We start from the raw sequence: 20,327 nt of genomic DNA on the forward strand, positions 1-20,327 counted from the left end.
ACAGACCTGCGCTGAGGCACACACTAAGACACTGATGCACACACTCTCACACCCAGACAGAGACTCTGACAGCCACTCTCATCGCCAGATACACCCTCTTATACATATTTTCACACCTGGAGAGATAGGCTGTGACCAACCCCCAAGCCCATGGCCACAGGGCCGTGTGTAGAGTAGGGTTGAGTGGTTAAGGGGGTTGGCCGCAGGGACTGGCTGGAGTACACTATTGCATTAAAAGCATATGAACTTTCCTGGAGTGCAATGTTACAATTGTTCTCAATTGTTTGTTTATGAAATTAAGAGGAAAGGTCCATTCCTCACGTCTGCACCAGTATGAAATGCGCGCTGCATTGAGGACCCTTTTGCTGGTGTATATATATATATATATATATATATATGTATATATATATATATATATATATATACAACAAATTGGCACTGTGTAATTATGTGTATGTTAGAGTTTCCACAGGAGAACTTTTTATGTTTTGCTAATAACATTGCCACCTTTTGACAAATTTTCACAAAAAATGTACAAAAAAAAAGTTCATCTGCCTCAGCTCCTTCTTGGCAAGTTGTGGGGTGATCCCTCAAGTGGGGCCGAGAAAAAAGGGGGTTCCAAAACACTTTTTTCCCCATGCAATTTCCTTAGAGAAAATAGAAAACTGTGTAGGACAAGTGCTGGCAAAGCCATTAGGTCTTGGCAATTCAAGAGCTATTGGTATTGTCATTGTCAAAGACTTTTAGCTATCTTAAATAGTAGCACAGCTGATGTTCAGCATTGCTAAAAGTCATGTAAAAAAGCGTTATGACCAATCCTGCCTGGTGTTTTGAACTCACATATTTGAAAGTGCTTTCATGCATGATAATGAAGAACAAGGTTTTGGTGAAATACAATATTTGGGCAAGAGATCACTGAGCTGTAGTCTGAACTCACACTGCAATTGACCTCAGCAGAGAGGACACATGCCTCCGAAGGAGCAGAAGCAGTGTAGGTGTGATGGAGGTAGGAATGAATGTTCACCTATCACATACACACTGACAGATGCACACATGCAGTGACAGAGGAATGCATGGATTCATGTCGATGCATGCTGGAATGTGCATTGACATATGGGCAGGGCCACTGAAATTATGCGGCACGACCCAGCCAAATTAGGTGGCAGGTTGAGTAAATTATGCAGCAAGAAAAGGCAAATTATGAGCCATAATGCAGCACATTACATAATAATATTACTTCATTATTTCATCATTTTAAAACTTGGTATCACTGTACGGGCTTTGGTTACATCTCATTAGTACCAGCACCAACACTCAAATATAGCAATAAGCAACAGCAAGATGGTCAGTCCATCTTTGCAAAGGACATTCCACTGCACTGCAACACGTGTTGCGTCATTTGTATTAACTTTTGAACCATTTGAACTAACCCCCCCCCCCTTACCCTCCCCGCCGCTGATGTAGGAAGAATAGGAATACATCACATACAAACAAACATAAGTTCCCAAATCCCAATACAAACATTTTAGGCTAGATAGTTGTAAACCAATGTAAGTAGTGAAAGGCTTAATACATGACATGTTAAAAAAGACAGACTGTGGGATCAATAGAAAAGGCAGGTCATATTTAGGACAAACAAACACTTATTATTTAGGAAACTTATACACATGCTGCATTGTTAAGTTAGCTGTGCTGAAACACACAAGAGGCCCAAGCCACATTAGAATGAGAGTTTTTCTTTAAAGCTGCACCAACTGTTGCTTTCAAAATGTTCACTTAGCATGAACAGGGTGGAACAGAAGGGCGTATCCTTCCTTAGCACAGGGGTCCTAAAAACCACAAGTCATTCATATTGTGTTAAGGGGAACTGTGTAAAGGGTCAGATAAGTATTTGCAAGGAAGGGCTACCATGAGCAGCACGCAACATATAATCTCTTGTTGTGCAGAAAGATTGATATGGTGAATGACGTCATTGTAACTTACACACCCATGAGGCCAACAAGTGCAAGTGCTTCTTTCCAGAGGCACCTCATTATCTTATCTGTACTACTTGTAGTTGCTTACGTCAATGGTGAACTCTTCACCACAGTTTTTTGTGGTTTTTACAGTATAAATGCTACTGGTGTTTGAACCAGAACTTTGAACTTCAGTCATGGCCTCTATGTGAGACTGCTTGTTGTTCCCAGCTGAAAATCGATTAAACTTATATTATTGTGTCAAAATGATTTGTTTTATTTTATTAACAGATTTCCCTCTAACATATTGGCGAGCTAAGCCAGGAGCTCTACTTTGATCTCACCAACTGCTGAACTGGGGGCCCTGCCTGTCTCCACGAGGTGATTTGTGCACATTTTAAAGAGGTAAGGGAGATGCCAACATTTATGTAAAAATCTCTGATTTCGTGGGGACAGATGGGTCTCAGTGGAAGGTAGTGAGGTGGACAAAGTACGAGGTCTGTTCCTTTTATTTTATAAAGACATTTACAATTTTGACAGTGTAATATATGTAATTTTTGTGTTTGCATGCAAGATTGTGTATGAATTGAGATAATATTAAGGGATCCCGGTGGTAAGTCCGGAAGATACAGGGAGCTTGACTAAGTAAGTCAAAAGTGGTCAGGAGTAGTGTTGGACTTGGGGGCTGAGCAATCAGTGTATGTTTTAAAGAACACTCATGTCAACCTAACCCAGATATTAAATCTGGAAGTCACCATTTTTTAGTTGAAAATAGTGAAAAGTTGTCCCCTCTATGAATCCAGAGGGAAGTGACCAGTAGTATTTTGTTTGCCCTAGTATGAAATTAAGAATTACTGTGTATATATATTAAAATTTAATGTGTATGCATATGCATGTATAGACAGAAATGTGGCCACATATTGTCAATATATAAGTTTGTTATTTAGTGTTTAATTTAGGAATAAGTATCAGACCTCCTATTCTTATGAAGGTTAAGTTATAATAGTATACTCAAAAGTAAAGTAATTGACTGGATTGGGCAGGTCCCAAAAAGTCAACTAATTAATTCCACATCCCTGAATTAATTATAAATGTTTATAACAGTCAGGCTGTCGCCCTCTGCAACAGAACTGACCTTAGTAGATCAGCAATATCAATACCATAGAATCATTTTTTAAGTCAGAAGTTTATGAATGCCTAGGTATTTATAGTATATCACCTCTAGGCCTAAAAACAACCTACATTGACATAAGAGAAATGCCTATTAGACAATTATAAAAAATATTCAAAGAATACAAGGACATTATCCTCCAAGTTAAAAGTAGTGTACTAGCCTCATGAACCCCATAACAAATATTGACACTACTATTATCCCCATTATGAAACTATAGAGCCTTAAGATTAGAGGCTAGATGAATTATCAAATAGTATAGACTGGGACATACACATATATATTGAAGGTATACAAATAGAAGGAGAATAATCAGCTACTATACATACAAATATATTTAACTACCTTTCATATAGATGTGAACAGGATCTTCACATAATTAGAATAAAAGAGTTTATTTTGAAATGTACAAAACCTGTTGCAGTTGTCTTTCCAAGAGAAAGGCACTCATTTGAAGGCCTCTAAAAATAAATACATTTTGTTTTAAGTTTTTCATGTGTGACACTGGAGCCACATTGTGGCCAGAAAGTGAATATATTGAAGTTACTGCAATTTTTCAGTGGAACCATGGGCAACAGTCACATGAATTCCCTGCAATAATAAACAGACTCAGATGTAGTATTAGACCTCCTACTGTATGCATTTATTGGGGACCTCCCAGTGTGGAATTTAGGATATGAGTAATTAATAAACATGTATATATCACAATAACATTATTGGTTGTTGTGTCAGGCAAACAAACCACTTAGGCCACACATAAATGCACCTACCATATATATCTATATATAAATGAACAAAGTCTTTCAGAGATTAGGGATATATATATATATATATATATATATCTGATGTTCACTTTCACAGCCTAATAATAGTTTATGTGAAGTCTGGAAATACCATAGGAAGTAAATAGAAGCCCATTTAGAGTGTAAAACATATAGTACAAAAGATTAAGTTCACTAAACAGACATGGGGTCTCCTTTAGAACACATGGTTAAAGTGTTCTCTTGAGACAGGGACAGGATAGGAAAATACTGTAAGGAATGGCACAAAGCAACATTAAAACTTGCACATGTATGGCCCAAAGTGGGCACATTTGATAATACAATAATAGAACACATGGCCACCTTCCTACAGAGTAAATTAAAGGGAAATAAACTAGAGAAAAGGAAGATCACACTAGACCTATGGAGGGTCTTTTGTGAAACAAATATGAATGAGTCAAATACAAAGCCTCAGACCCTCCCTTCGGCTCCTCCACCCCCCTATCAAGATGTGCAATTAAGGTTAGGCAGTGCAAAGGTACAGGGCATGTATACGTTGCAACCTGGTGCCCCACATTCATTACCCACCTCTTCACATCCCCCTGCTGTGGGATATACAGACCCAGAGTATAGCCCACCATTAGAATCTTTTTCTAAACATAGAGAATATGTTCACCCATCTCCATGTCCTCAAATGGCCAGTACACCACGGGAAATGTCAGGTGGGGACAGTACTAAATACATAGGGACACTAGATGCCACATTAACACTTCATTTGGAGGACGAGATGTCCCCTAATAGAAAAAATAAAGGTATACCTAATGAGGGATCAAGAGAGGCACAGAGAATGGATGGGGCTAGAAAAAAAGAAGGTGTTTTGAAAAAAAATGAGTACCAATATTATAAATAAGACAAGAAGGTTAGCTTTCACACCAGAAAGTCCTCCCACAGAGTGCTGGAGGTTCATGCACTCAGGAGCAGAAGAGAATACTGTAGGCAAGTGGGTCACAGAGCAGGAAGATGGACGGGTAGACAAAAGAGCAACTTGGGAAAAGGAGGAAGGGCCCCTGAGGCAGTCAAGGGCCCTCACTAGGCCACAAATGATTGAACAAGAAGGACTAGATGACACAGTCTCCACACACAGCAGCTTAGGTGAAAAAGATCTGGATTTAGACAAATCTTACAAAGGATCAGAGGGGGCATTAGATGACATCACTGAACATGTTAAAAGAATGTCCCTTTTTGAGGACCATAACAAGGAACAGTCACAATATGCCTGTGAGGGAGAAGAAAACAATAAGACAGGACAGACTTTATAAAAGAAGCCAAGAGAATTACAGAGATTAGTATTTGATGGGGTGAATGCACGCCCATATGAGAGAAAGGGAACATTTGATAAGGCAGCAAAAATGACACTGAGGAAAGACATGGCACATGCATTCCCTGTATGCCCTGGCAATAATTTGACACCCAATTAAATAGTAGCTCAGTATGAAAATAGTTGGTATAATGTTGTCCCTTTTACTGACAACCTAGCAGGTTGGACAGAAGGATTGGCATCACAGATAACACCATGGCCGCAAGAGGGTTCCTTTGAACCCTGAGACATGGCTAATGCAGAAATGTGCATTTTTTAGGCCACAGTGGATCCTTACTGGGATTATCCCTATATGCAGAAAAGCCTAAGAGTGTGGCAGAGATATGCTTGTAAGTATGACTCTCGTCACCATACTGGCAATAGGACTACAGTCCTGTCACAACTGCCCTTGATATTCAAGGGCCCAGGGGTGCCTCAATATATACCATGGCTCCAGATGGACAAAGAAAATCTTAAAAAACAATTGGCACAACATTCTGAGGGTGCTGGGAAATGGATAGCAGCTCTGGAGAAACATACTGCAGGGATTACTCTTGCAATAGGGGACATTAAGAGTTTACTAAGTTCCCTTATAGGAGATGACACAGACACACTGTTCACAAAGGCAGGAGTAAGGGATGTGACATTGACTAACCCAAAATGTGATGGGGCATCCTTTAATAGAGTAAGGGGAATGGTTTGGAAACAACTGAGGAAAATGTATCCAGACAGGCCAGACATTGGGTCCCTTATGGCACAAGCAATGCAGCCAAATGAGGACCCACACCAATTCCTTAGCAGAATGAAGGAAAAATAGACACAGGAAGTGGGGGAGAGTTGGGATGTCACTGGACAGAATGCAATACTATTTTTCAATGTAGTGAAAAAGCGTCTGCCAGCTGAAGTGCAGGATCAATTAGCTAATATAGTTGCCTTGGAGGCCAAACCATGGACAGAGATACAAGCACACATAATAAATATTTGTAAGAAGTGTCAAGAAAAGGAAAACAGCGAGGAAGATAAAATAGAGGAAGCAGCAGCTAAATTGGTCCAGCAGAAACTAGCCAAGAAAACAGAGGAAGGAATTGCCACTGTAATGGCCAGGTGATGACGGCTGTCCTCACCCAAAAGGATCCTTTAGGCCACAAACCAGTTGCATATTTTAGTGGCCTACTTGATTCTGTCATGAAACGTCATTACCCTTGTGAACAAGCACTAGCCACAGCAGCCTTTGTAGTAGAGAAAAGTGCTCCCATTGTCATGGGTGCACCCTTGACCGTGTATGCTGAACCTGCTGTGTTTGCAACAATTCAGAAAGCTAAAACAACACTAACAACACGGAAAGTATCAGGCTATGAGATAATATTATCACTAACATCCTTGAAGGTGGTTAAATGCCACACAGTCAATCCTGCTACCTTCTTTGCACACCCCATTTCAGACACTGATGATGATGCCCATGATTGTGCCACATATTCTCCAGATGAGTGTAGCCAAGCAACAGAAGACCCCATTCCAGGTAGTGTTGTATATTTTATGGATGGATCTTCCACAATAGATCAGGACACAGGAGTAAGACACACAAGTGCTGCAGTGGTCAGAGCGATGCAGCACAACTCTTCAGACACACTGCAGATAACTGAACAGATAACTTTGCCATCTCAATATTCAGCCCAGGCTGCTGAATTAGTAGCTTTAGGGGCAGCCCTCAAACAAGGGGAAGGAGAAACAATAACAGTATACTCTGATTCAGCCTATGTCACTACAACAGTGCATTCCAGCATTATGCGGTGGAATAGACGGGGATTTCTCAAGTATGATGGAAGCACTGTCATGCACCGAACCCTTTTAGAGGACTTGATACAAGCTTTAACACTGCCACATGCAGTTGCAGTAGTGAAATGCGTAGTCCACACTAATGCTCAGATTTTGTGTCCCGTGGAAATGTCCTGGCTGATTGGGCAGCCAAAGATGCAGCAACACACCCTCTTAGTGACACACATACCACAGTTTTGCTAGCTAGTGAAACATTGACATCTTCAGACCCTTTGAATGCATCCAGACATTACACAGAAACAGCTCATCTGCATATAAGAGAGATACAAGAAAATGCACCAGAACATGAGAAACAGTTGTGGGAAGCCAGAGGATGCACACAGACAGGAACAGATTTAATATACAGACAAATATCAACAGGGAAGCCTGTCATGTCCTAAGCATTGCTACTGATAGCTCTAAACCAGCTACATCTTCCTTCACATACTGCTAGAGACAATATGTCCCTCCAAATACGTCAGGATTGGTTTGTCCCTTACTTACATGAGATTATTATAATGTACACACACACCTGCACAGTGTGCCAGCAATATTCACCAAATCCCACATCTAAGGTAATAGCTTCTATAATACCTCGCCCACAAGGTCCCTTTAAGGAACTGCACATTGACTACATTGATATGATTGACAGATGCAATCATTATCGCTATCTTATAGTTGTAGTCTGCCCATTCTCAAGGTGGATTGAAGCAGGACCTTGTGTTCACCATAATGCCAAGTCTGTTAACCCTCTTTGCTTTGAGTAATACCCCAGGATCAGAGCACTATTTGACTCCTCATCAAATAGTGACAGGTAGAACAATGAGCACATTTGTGCCACCAACCAGACATAAGTTGGAGACTGAGAGTGCACCTGAAGTTGTACAAACTGAAATGAATGAATACATGTCTGAGCTAACCAAAGTTGCAAAGTTCTTCTCTAAACAGGTTACACGTGCAGCCAAGAAGCGCGCCAACGTATCTCCTGTAAAGAATCAACAAACACCATTACCTTTGGGAACTTTAGCAATTTTGCAAGACAATGGAAGAACTGCAAATTTAATGGACCCTTCCCAGTGCCATCCATCCCTTTGGACACCGAGCAGGAAAAAGAGGGGGGAGAACAGGAGAAGCAACCGGAGTAAAGCCTCCCTCTAAAGCGTCAATCTTAGACAATTCTTCTTCTAAGTTATGTATTTTATGTTTGTTTTTCCTCCTCGTTGCACTGATATTGCTGCTTTTAGCCCTTGGATATTTTAATTTTTTGATCCTATATCAATTATTACACACATGCGTAGAACTGTTGATAATGATACTGACCATCACCCTCTCCATATTGCTTTGTTTGACAATGTGTGGTATCAGCACATGCACAGTATAGGCACATCCACATCCAACACCAGTTGTTATGTATGCTCTCTCATCCCCCATGCTGCTGGAGTAGATAAATTGCATCTCCCTAAAGACGTATCCCCAAACATTACACATTGTCTCCTGCACCTATTTTTATGCAGAATGAGAGCACAGCTACAGCCAACTCATGTTAGTCCTGTTACTGCACGAGCTAAACCCCTGCTTTCTGATTGCGCAGGCAGGCCAGTTATTAGTATCACAAGATCAGTCTTTGCCCATGATAAATGGTACAGAGACACAAGGTCCACTAAGCTTTAATAAGATAATAGGCCAGTCTCAGGAAATATGGGATGCGAACATACAGAGATATACATGGACAGGGACTACCATACACCCTAGAATAGCAATGAAATTAACACAGTTTTCTCTTTGTTTCAGAGGGAATGGGACAATGAAGGTGGGGAGTAACCTCAACTGCAACATCACCACCTACAACGCTGATATGCAGGGCGGCGCCTCCAGCCTGATGGATCACTACTGGATGTGTGGGGCTCGGCTCCACATGCAACTACCCCCGAACTGGAATGGCCTCTGCTCCCTAGTGACTTTGCACACCCCCTGGTGATACTAGTTGTGGACATCTCTCAGTTACATGACCATCCCATGAGCCGTCCAACAACCTTTCTTCACCATTACCGGACAAAACGAGCTGCTGAGTTTCTTGGTACTGAAGTGTGGAAAGACGTTCCACAGGAACATAGACTATTTAATGATGCCCAAATATTTTTTGGTAGCATCCTACCATTCATTCAGGCGAAGGCAACTGCACGCTGGCTGCAGATAACGCACTTTGAATTGATGAAGATGATAAATGCAATTGAAGATGGGTTCAATGCTATCAAGGAAGAACTTCGAGCCCTTAGGCTGATGTTAATGCAACACAGATATGTATTTGATTTAATGATGGCCATGGAAGGAGGGGTGTGTAAGAAGATTGGATCTTTATGTGCCGGCCAATGATGCGGACAATGGGACATTAACTCAGGCCATTCAGTCATTGCATGATCTACAAAAGAAAATGATCGATGAGGGGGGTGCCGCTGATAGGTGGTTTGAGGGCTGGTTCGAATGGGTGCCGTCCTGGATGTCGGGGTTATTCAAGGCCTTGTTGCCTTTGATTGTGTTGTTGCTTTTGATGTGTCTTATTTTTCAGGTAATAATAGCATGTTGCAAAAGGTTGACAGCTAAATTGGGAGGGACAGAGTAGTGGGTATGTGATGATTCCCCTAGTTTCATTTGTAGATGGGAAGGTAGGAAAAGTAGTTGAATAATCAACTAGAGGGAGGAATGATGTAGGAAGAATAGGAATACATCACATACAAACAAACATAAGTTCCCAAATCCCAATACAAACATTTTAGGCTAGATAGTTGTAAACCAATGTAAGTAGTGAAAGGCTTAATACATGACATGTTAAAAAAGACAGACTGTGGGATCAATAGAAAAGGCAGGTCATATTTAGGACAAACAAACACTTATTATTTAGGAAACTTATACACATACTGCATTGTTAAGTTAGCTGTGCTGAAACACACAAGAGGCCCAAGCCACATTAGAATGAGAGTTTTTCTTTAAAGCTGCACCAACTGTTGCTTTCAAAATGTTCACTTAGCATGAACAGGGTGGAACAGAAGGGCGTATCCTTCCTTAGCACAGGGGTCCTAAAAACCACAAGTCATTCATATTGTGTTAAGGGGAACTGTGTAAAGGGTCAGATAAGTATTTGCAAGGAAGGGCTACCATGAGCAGCACGCAACATATAATCTCTTGTTGTGCAGAAAGATAGATATGGTGAATGACGTCATTGTAACTTACACACCCATGAGGCCAACAAGTGCAAGTGCTTCTTTCCAGAGGCACCTCATTATCTTATCTGTACTACTTGTAGTTGCTTACGTCAATGGTGAACTCTTCACCACAGTTTTTTGTGGTTTTTACAGTATAAATGCTACTGGTGTTTGAACCAGAACTTTGAACTTCAGTCATGGCCTCTATGTGAGACTGCTTGTTGTTCCCAGCTGAAAATCGATTAAACTTATATTATTGTGTCAAAATGATTTGTTTTATTTTATTAACAGATTTCCCTCTAACATATTGGCGAGCTAAGCCAGGAGCTCTACTTTGATCTCACCAACTGCTGAACTGGGGGCCCTGCCTGTCTCCACGAGGTGATTTGTGCACATTTTAAAGAGGTAAGGGAGATGCCAACATTTATGTAAAAATCTCTGATTTCGTGGGGACAGATGGGTCTCAGTGGAAGGTAGTGAGGTGGACAAAGTACGAGGTCTGTTCCTTTTATTTTATAAAGACATTTACAATTTTGACAGTGTAATATATGTAATTTTTGTGTTTGCATGCAAGATTGTGTATGAATTGAGATAATATTAAGGGATCCTGGTGGTAAGTCCGGAAGATACAGGGAGCTTGACTAAGTAAGTCAAAAGTGGTCAGGAGTAGTGTTGGACTTGGGGGCTGAGCAATCAGTGTATGTTTTAAAGAACACTCATGTCAACCTAACCCCGATATTAAATCTGGAAGTCACCATTTTTTAGTTGAAAATAGTGAAAAGTTGTCCCCTCTATGAATCCAGAGGGAAGTGACCAGTAGTATTTTGTTTGCCCTAGTATGAAATTAAGAATTACTGTGTATATATATTAAAATTTAATGTGTATGCATATGCATGTATAGACAGAAATGTGGCCACATATTGTCAATATATAAGTTTGTTATTTAGTGTTTAATTTAGGAATAAGTATCAGACCTCCTATTCTTATGAAGGTTAAGTTATAATAGTATACTCAAAAGTAAAGTAATTGACTGGATTGGGCAGGTCCCAAAAAGTCAACTAATTAATTCCACATCCCTGAATTAATTATAAATGTTTATAACAGTCAGGCTGTCGCCCTCTGCAACAGAACTGACCTTAGTAGATCAGCAATATCAATACCATAGAATCATTTTTTAAGTCAGAAGTTTATGAATGCCTAGGTATTTATAGTATATCACCTCTAGGCCTAAAAACAACCTACATTGACATAAGAGAAATGCCTATTAGACAATTATAAAAAATATTCAAATAATACAAAGACATTATCCTCCAAGTTAAAAGTAGTGTACTAGCCTCATGAACCCCATAACAAATATTGACACTACTATTATCCCCATTATGAAACTATAGAGCCTTAAGATTAGAGGCTAGATGAATTATCAAATAGTATAGACTGGGACATACACATATATATTGAAGGTATACAAATAGAAGGAGAATAATCAGCTACTATACATACAAATATATTTAACTACCTTTCATATAGATGTGAACAGGATCTTCACATAATTAGAATAAAAGAGTTTATTTTGAAATGTACAAAACCTGTTGCAGTTGTCTTTCCAAGAGAAAGGCACTCATTTGAAGGCCTCTAAAAATAAATACATTTTGTTTTAAGTTTTTCATGTGTGACACTGGAGCCACATTGTGGCCAGAAAGTGAATATATTGAAGTTACTGCAATTTTTCAGTGGAACCATGGGCAACAGTCACATGAATTCCCTGCAATAATAAACAGACTCAGATGTAGTATTAGACCTCCTACTGTATGCATTTATTGGGGACCTCCCAGTGTGGAATTTAGGATATGAGTAATTAATAAACATGTATATATCACAATAACATTATTGGTTGTTGTGTCAGGCAAACAAACCACTTAGGCCACACATAAATGCACCTACCATATATATCTATATATAAATGAACAAAGTCTTTCAGAGATTAGGGATATATATATATATATATATATATCTGATGTTCACTTTCACAGCCTAATAATAGTTTATGTGAAGTCTGGAAATACCATAGGAAGTAAATAGAAGCCCATTTAGAGTGTAAAACATATAGTACAAAAGATTAAGTTCACTAAACAGACATGGGGTCTCCTTTAGAACACATGGTTAAAGTGTTCTCTTGAGACAGGGACAGGATAGGAAAATACTGTAAGGAATGGCACAAAGCAACATTAAAACTTGCACATGTATGGCCCAAAGTGGGCACATTTGATAATACAATAATAGAACACATGGCCACCTTCCTACAGAGTAAATTAAAGGGAAATAAACTAGAGAAAAGGAAGATCACACTAGACCTATGGAGGGTCTTTTGTGAAACAAATATGAATGAGTCAAATACAAAGCCTCAGACCCTCCCTTCGGCTCCTCCACCCCCCTATCAAGATGTGCAATTAAGGTTAGGCAGTGCAAAGGTACAGGGCATGTATACGTTGCAACCTGGTGCCCCACATTCATTACCCACCTCTTCACATCCCCCTGCTGTGGGATATACAGACCCAGAGTATAGCCCACCATTAGAATCTTTTTCTAAACATAGAGAATATGTTCACCCATCTCCATGTCCTCAAATGGCCAGTACACCACGGGAAATGTCAGGTGGGGACAGTACTAAATACATAGGGACACTAGATGCCACATTAACACTTCATTTGGAGGACGAGATGTCCCCTAATAGAAAAAATAAAGGTATACCTAATGAGGGATCAAGAGAGGCACAGAGAATGGATGGGGCTAGAAAAAAAGAAGGTGTTTTGAAAAAAAATGAGTACCAATATTATAAATAAGACAAGAAGGTTAGCTTTCACACCAGAAAGTCCTCCCACAGAGTGCTGGAGGTTCATGCACTCAGGAGCAGAAGAGAATACTGTAGGCAAGTGGGTCACAGAGCAGGAAGATGGACGGGTAGACAAAAGAGCAACTTGGGAAAAGGAGGAAGGGCCCCTGAGGCAGTCAAGGGCCCTCACTAGGCCACAAATGATTGAACAAGAAGGACTAGATGACACAGTCTCCACACACAGCAGCTTAGGTGAAAAAGATCTGGATTTAGACAAATCTTACAAAGGATCAGAGGGGGCATTAGATGACATCACTGAACATGTTAAAAGAATGTCCCTTTTTGAGGACCATAACAAGGAACAGTCACAATATGCCTGTGAGGGAGAAGAAAACAATAAGACAGGACAGACTTTATAAAAGAAGCCAAGAGAATTACAGAGATTAGTATTTGATGGGGTGAATGCACGCCCATATGAGAGAAAGGGAACATTTGATAAGGCAGCAAAAATGACACTGAGGAAAGACATGGCACATGCATTCCCTGTATGCCCTGGCAATAATTTGACACCCAATTAAATAGTAGCTCAGTATGAAAATAGTTGGTATAATGTTGTCCCTTTTACTGACAACCTAGCAGGTTGGACAGAAGGATTGGCATCACAGATAACACCATGGCCGCAAGAGGGTTCCTTTGAACCCTGAGACATGGCTAATGCAGAAATGTGCATTTTTTAGGCCACAGTGGATCCTTACTGGGATTATCCCTATATGCAGAAAAGCCTAAGAGTGTGGCAGAGATATGCTTGTAAGTATGACTCTCGTCACCATACTGGCAATAGGACTACAGTCCTGTCACAACTGCCCTTGATATTCAAGGGCCCAGGGGTGCCTCAATATATACCATGGCTCCAGATGGACAAAGAAAATCTTAAAAAACAATTGGCACAACATTCTGAGGGTGCTGGGAAATGGATAGCAGCTCTGGAGAAACATACTGCAGGGATTACTCTTGCAATAGGGGACATTAAGAGTTTACTAAGTTCCCTTATAGGAGATGACACAGACACACTGTTCACAAAGGCAGGAGTAAGGGATGTGACATTGACTAACCCAAAATGTGATGGGGCATCCTTTAATAGAGTAAGGGGAATGGTTTGGAAACAACTGAGGAAAATGTATCCAGACAGGCCAGACATTGGGTCCCTTATGGCACAAGCAATGCAGCCAAATGAGGACCCACACCAATTCCTTAGCAGAATGAAGGAAAAATAGACACAGGAAGTGGGGGAGAGTTGGGATGTCACTGGACAGAATGCAATACTATTTTTCAATGTAGTGAAAAAGCGTCTGCCAGCTGAAGTGCAGGATCAATTAGATAATATAGTTGCCTTGGAGGCCAAACCATGGACAGAGATACAAGCACACATAATAAATATTTGTAAGAAGTGTCAAGAAAAGGAAAACAGCGAGGAAGATAAAATAGAGGAAGCAGCAGCTAAATTGGTCCAGCAGAAACTAGCCAAGAAAACAGAGGAAGGAATTGCCACTGTAATGGCCAGGTGATGACGGCTGTCCTCACCCAAAAGGATCCTTTAGGCCACAAACCAGTTGCATATTTTAGTGGCCTACTTGATTCTGTCATGAAACGTCATTACCCTTGTGAACAAGCACTAGCCACAGCAGCCTTTGTAGTAGAGAAAAGTGCTCCCATTGTCATGGGTGCACCCTTGACCGTGTATGCTGAACCTGCTGTGTTTGCAACAATTCAGAAAGCTAAAACAACACTAACAACACGGAAAGTATCAGGCTATGAGATAATATTATCACTAACATCCTTGAAGGTGGTTAAATGCCACACAGTCAATCCTGCTACCTTCTTTGCACACCCCATTTCAGACACTGATGATGATGCCCATGATTGTGCCACATATTCTCCAGATGAGTGTAGCCAAGCAACAGAAGACCCCATTCCAGGTAGTGTTGTATATTTTATGGATGGATCTTCCACAATAGATCAGGACACAGGAGTAAGACACACAAGTGCTGCAGTGGTCAGAGCGATGCAGCACAACTCTTCAGACACACTGCAGATAACTGAACAGATAACTTTGCCATCTCAATATTCAGCCCAGGCTGCTGAATTAGTAGCTTTAGGGGCAGCCCTCAAACAAGGGGAAGGAGAAACAATAACAGTATACTCTGATTCAGCCTATGTCACTACAACAGTGCATTCCAGCATTATGCGGTGGAATAGACGGGGATTTCTCAAGTATGATGGAAGCACTGTCATGCACCGAACCCTTTTAGAGGACTTGATACAAGCTTTAACACTGCCACATGCAGTTGCAGTAGTGAAATGCGTAGTCCACACTAATGCTCAGATTTTGTGTCCCGTGGAAATGTCCTGGCTGATTGGGCAGCCAAAGATGCAGCAACACACCCTCTTAGTGACACACATACCACAGTTTTGCTAGCTAGTGAAACATTGACATCTTCAGACCCTTTGAATGCATCCAGACATTACACAGAAACAGCTCATCTGCATATAAGAGAGATACAAGAAAATGCACCAGAACATGAGAAACAGTTGTGGGAAGCCAGAGGATGCACACAGACAGGAACAGATTTAATATACAGACAAATATCAACAGGGAAGCCTGTCATGTCCTAAGCATTGCTACTGATAGCTCTAAACCAGCTACATCTTCCTTCACATACTGCTAGAGACAATATGTCCCTCCAAATACGTCAGGATTGGTTTGTCCCTTACTTACATGAGATTATTATAATGTACACACACACCTGCACAGTGTGCCAGCAATATTCACCAAATCCCACATCTAAGGTAATAGCTTCTATAATACCTCGCCCACAAGGTCCCTTTAAGGAACTGCACATTGACTACATTGATATGATTGACAGATGCAATCATTATCGCTATCTTATAGTTGTAGTCTGCCCATTCTCAAGGTGGATTGAAGCAGGACCTTGTGTTCACCATAATGCCAAGTCTGTTAACCCTCTTTGCTTTGAGTAATACCCCAGGATCAGAGCACTATTTGACTCCTCATCAAATAGTGACAGGTAGAACAATGAGCACATTTGTGCCACCAACCAGACATAAGTTGGAGACTGAGAGTGCACCTGAAGTTGTACAAACTGAAATGAATGAATACATGTCTGAGCTAACCAAAGTTGCAAAGTTCTTCTCTAAACAGGTTACACGTGCAGCCAAGAAGCGCGCCAACGTATCTCCTGTAAAGAATCAACAAACACCATTACCTTTGGGAACTTTAGCAATTTTGCAAGACAATGGAAGAACTGCAAATTTAATGGACCCTTCCCAGTGCCATCCATCCCTTTGGACACCGAGCAGGAAAAAGAGGGGGGAGAACAGGAGAAGCAACCGGAGTAAAGCCTCCCTCTAAAGCGTCAATCTTAGACAATTCTTCTTCTAAGTTATGTATTTTATGTTTGTTTTTCCTCCTCGTTGCACTGATATTGCTGCTTTTAGCCCTTGGATATTTTAATTTTTTGATCCTATATCAATTATTACACACATGCGTAGAACTGTTGATAATGATACTGACCATCACCCTCTCCATATTGCTTTGTTTGACAATGTGTGGTATCAGCACATGCACAGTATAGGCACATCCACATCCAACACCAGTTGTTATGTATGCTCTCTCATCCCCCATGCTGCTGGAGTAGATAAATTGCATCTCCCTAAAGACGTATCCCCAAACATTACACATTGTCTCCTGCACCTATTTTTATGCAGAATGAGAGCACAGCTACAGCCAACTCATGTTAGTCCTGTTACTGCACGAGCTAAACCCCTGCTTTCTGATTGCACAGGCAGGCCAGTTATTAGTATCACAAGATCAGTCTTTGCCCATGATAAATGGTACAGAGACACAAGGTCCACTAAGCTTTAATAAGATAATAGGCCAGTCTCAGGAAATATGGGATGCGAACATACAGAGATATACATGGACAGGGACTACCATACACCCTAGAATAGCAATGAAATTAACACAGTTTTCTCTTTGTTTCAGAGGGAATGGGACAATGAAGGTGGGGAGTAACCTCAACTGCAACATCACCACCTACAACGCTGATATGCAGGGCGGCGCCTCCAGCCTGATGGATCACTACTGGATGTGTGGGGCTCGGCTCCACATGCAACTACCCCCGAACTGGAATGGCCTCTGCTCCCTAGTGACTTTGCACACCCCCTGGTGATACTAGTTGTGGACATCTCTCAGTTACATGACCATCCCATGAGCCGTCCAACAACCTTTCTTCACCATTACCGGACAAAACGAGCTGCTGAGTTTCTTGGTACTGAAGTGTGGAAAGACGTTCCACAGGAACATAGACTATTTAATGATGCCCAAATATTTTTTGGTAGCATCCTACCATTCATTCAGGCGAAGGCAACTGCACGCTGGCTGCAGATAACGCACTTTGAATTGATGAAGATGATAAATGCAATTGAAGATGGGTTCAATGCTATCAAGGAAGAACTTCGAGCCCTTAGGCTGATGTTAATGCAACACAGATATGTATTTGATTTAATGATGGCCATGGAAGGAGGGGTGTGTAAGAAGATTGGATCTTTATGTGCCGGCCAATGATGCGGACAATGGGACATTAACTCAGGCCATTCAGTCATTGCATGATCTACAAAAGAAAATGATCGATGAGGGGGGTGCCGCTGATAGGTGGTTTGAGGGCTGGTTCGAATGGGTGCCGTCCTGGATGTCGGGGTTATTCAAGGCCTTGTTGCCTTTGATTGTGTTGTTGCTTTTGATGTGTCTTATTTTTCAGGTAATAATAGCATGTTGCAAAAGGTTGACAGCTAAATTGGGAGGGACAGAGTAGTGGGTATGTGATGATTCCCCTAGTTTCATTTGTAGATGGGAAGGTAGGAAAAGTAGTTGAATAATCAACTAGAGGGAGGAATGATGTAGGAAGAATAGGAATACATCACATACAAACAAACATAAGTTCCCAAATCCCAATACAAACATTTTAGGCTAGATAGTTGTAAACCAATGTAAGTAGTGAAAGGCTTAATACATGACATGTTAAAAAAGACAGACTGTGGGATCAATAGAAAAGGCAGGTCATATTTAGGACAAACAAACACTTATTATTTAGGAAACTTATACACATGCTGCATTGTTAAGTTAGCTGTGCTGAAACACACAAGAGGCCCAAGCCACATTAGAATGAGAGTTTTTCTTTAAAGCTGCACCAACTGTTGCTTTCAAAATGTTCACTTAGCATGAACAGGGTGGAACAGAAGGGCGTATCCTTCCTTAGCACAGGGGTCCTAAAAACCACAAGTCATTCATATTGTGTTAAGGGGAACTGTGTAAAGGGTCAGATAAGTATTTGCAAGGAAGGGCTACCATGAGCAGCACGCAACATATAGGCCCTCATTCTGACCCTGGCGGTCTTTGACCGCCAGGGCGGAGGACCGCGGGAGCACCGCCGACAGGCCGGCGGTGCTCCAATGGGGATTCCGACCGCGGCGGTAAAGCCGCGGTCGGACCGGCACCACTGGCGGGGTCTCGCCAGTGTACCGCGGCCCCATTGAATCCTCCGCGGCGGCGCAGCTTGCTGCACCGCCGCGGGGATTCCGACCCCCACTACCGCCATCCAGATCCCGGCGGTCGGACCGCCGAGATCCGGATGGCGGTAGGGGGGGTCGCGGGGCCCCTGGGGGCCCCTGCAGTGCCCATGCCACTGGCATGGGCATTGCAGGGGCCCCCGTAAGAGGGCCCCTACATGTATTTCACTGTCTGCTGCGCAGACAGTGAAATACGCGACGGGTGCAACTGCACCCGTCGCACAGCTTCCACTCCGCCGGCTCGATTCCGAGCCGGCTTCATCGTGGAAGCCTCTTTCCCGCTGGGCTGGCTGGCGGTCTGAAGGCGACCGCCCGCCAGCCCAGCGGGAAAGTCAGAATTACCGCCGCGGTCTTTCGACCGCGGAACGGTAACCTGACGGCGGGACTTTGGCGGGCGGCCTCCGCCGCCCGCCAAGGTCAGAATGAGGGCCATAATCTCTTGTTGTGCAGAAAGATAGATATGGTGAATGGCGTCATTGTAACTTACACACCCATGAGGCCAACAAGTGCAAGTGCTTCTTTCCAGAGGCACCTCATTATCTTATCTGTACTGCTTGTAGTTGCTTACGTCAATGGTAAACTCTTCACCACAGTTTTTTGTGGTTTTTACAGTATAAATGCTACTGGTGTTTGAACCAGAACTTTGAACTTCAGTCATGGCCTCTATGTGAGACTGCCTGTTGTTCCCAGCTGAAAATCGTTTAAACTTATATTATTGTGTCAAAATGATTTGTTTTATTTTATTAACAGATTTCCCTCTAACACCGCCTCCAACTCCATGGTGATATAGCATGTCTGGGCGGCAAGAGTTGATCTCACAAGAAATGGGGCCTGGTCCGAAATAGGACATACAATGACAGGGTGACAAGTAAACACACATTGACACACAGTTAGTGACAGGACCACACACTAGCAGTGTTATACAGATACTGACACATAGGCACACTCACAAACATACAGGAAAAGAGACAAAGTGACTGGCGTATACTGGCACAAGCATACACAGTGAAAAGCACGCTCAGTGACACACGATAGACGTGTAGTGAGAGGTAAACGTAGGGTGACCAGACGTCCCGGATTTCCCCCGGACAGTCCCGGTTTTTAGAGGACTGTCTGGTGTCCCAACGCTTTTGTTAATTTTAAAGAAACATCCCGGTTCTAGGGGCACATGTCAGGTCAACCTGTACACCTTAATGTCCCGTTTTGGGGACAAAGGTCAGGTCAACCTGCGAGTCAGAAGTAAAAGGTATGCACTCCTTTAATCTGCAGCTCTAGAGTCTTAAATAATTGAAGTAGTTTATGGGTTTCTGCCCGTCTGCTGCTGCCTACGCGCGAGCGCGTCTCACTTACAGGAAAGGCCAGATATAAATGTGAGACTAAGGCCCTCATTCTGACCTTGGCGGGCGGCGGAGGCCGCCCGCCAAAGTCCCGCCGTCAGGTTACCGTTCCGCGGTCGAAAGACCGCGGCGGTAATTCTGACTTTCCCGCTGGGCTGGCGGGCGGTCTCCTTCAGACCGCCAGCCAGCCCAGCGGGAAAGAGGCTTCCACGATGAAGCCGGCTCGGAATCGAGCCGGCGGAGTGGAAGCTGTGC

At 42.2% G+C, this 20,327-nt stretch overlaps 1 protein-coding gene across 1 annotated transcript; it reads left to right on the forward strand.

The window, feature by feature from the left end:
* Positions 1–1,973: 1,973 nt before the first annotated feature.
* LOC138285529 (uncharacterized) lies at positions 1,974–18,163 on the forward strand. The gene is made up of 2 exons (XM_069225560.1): positions 1,974–10,664; positions 16,310–18,163. The coding sequence occupies exon 1, from the start codon at positions 6,352–6,354 to the stop codon at positions 7,261–7,263; it is 912 nt and encodes a 303-aa protein (XP_069081661.1). The 5' UTR covers positions 1,974–6,351; the 3' UTR covers positions 7,264–10,664; positions 16,310–18,163.
* Positions 18,164–20,327: the final 2,164 nt, after the last annotated feature.

This window comes from Pleurodeles waltl, chromosome 3_1 (assembly GCF_031143425.1).
Source record: "Pleurodeles waltl isolate 20211129_DDA chromosome 3_1, aPleWal1.hap1.20221129, whole genome shotgun sequence".
Taxonomy (NCBI): Eukaryota; Metazoa; Chordata; class Amphibia; order Caudata; family Salamandridae; genus Pleurodeles; species Pleurodeles waltl.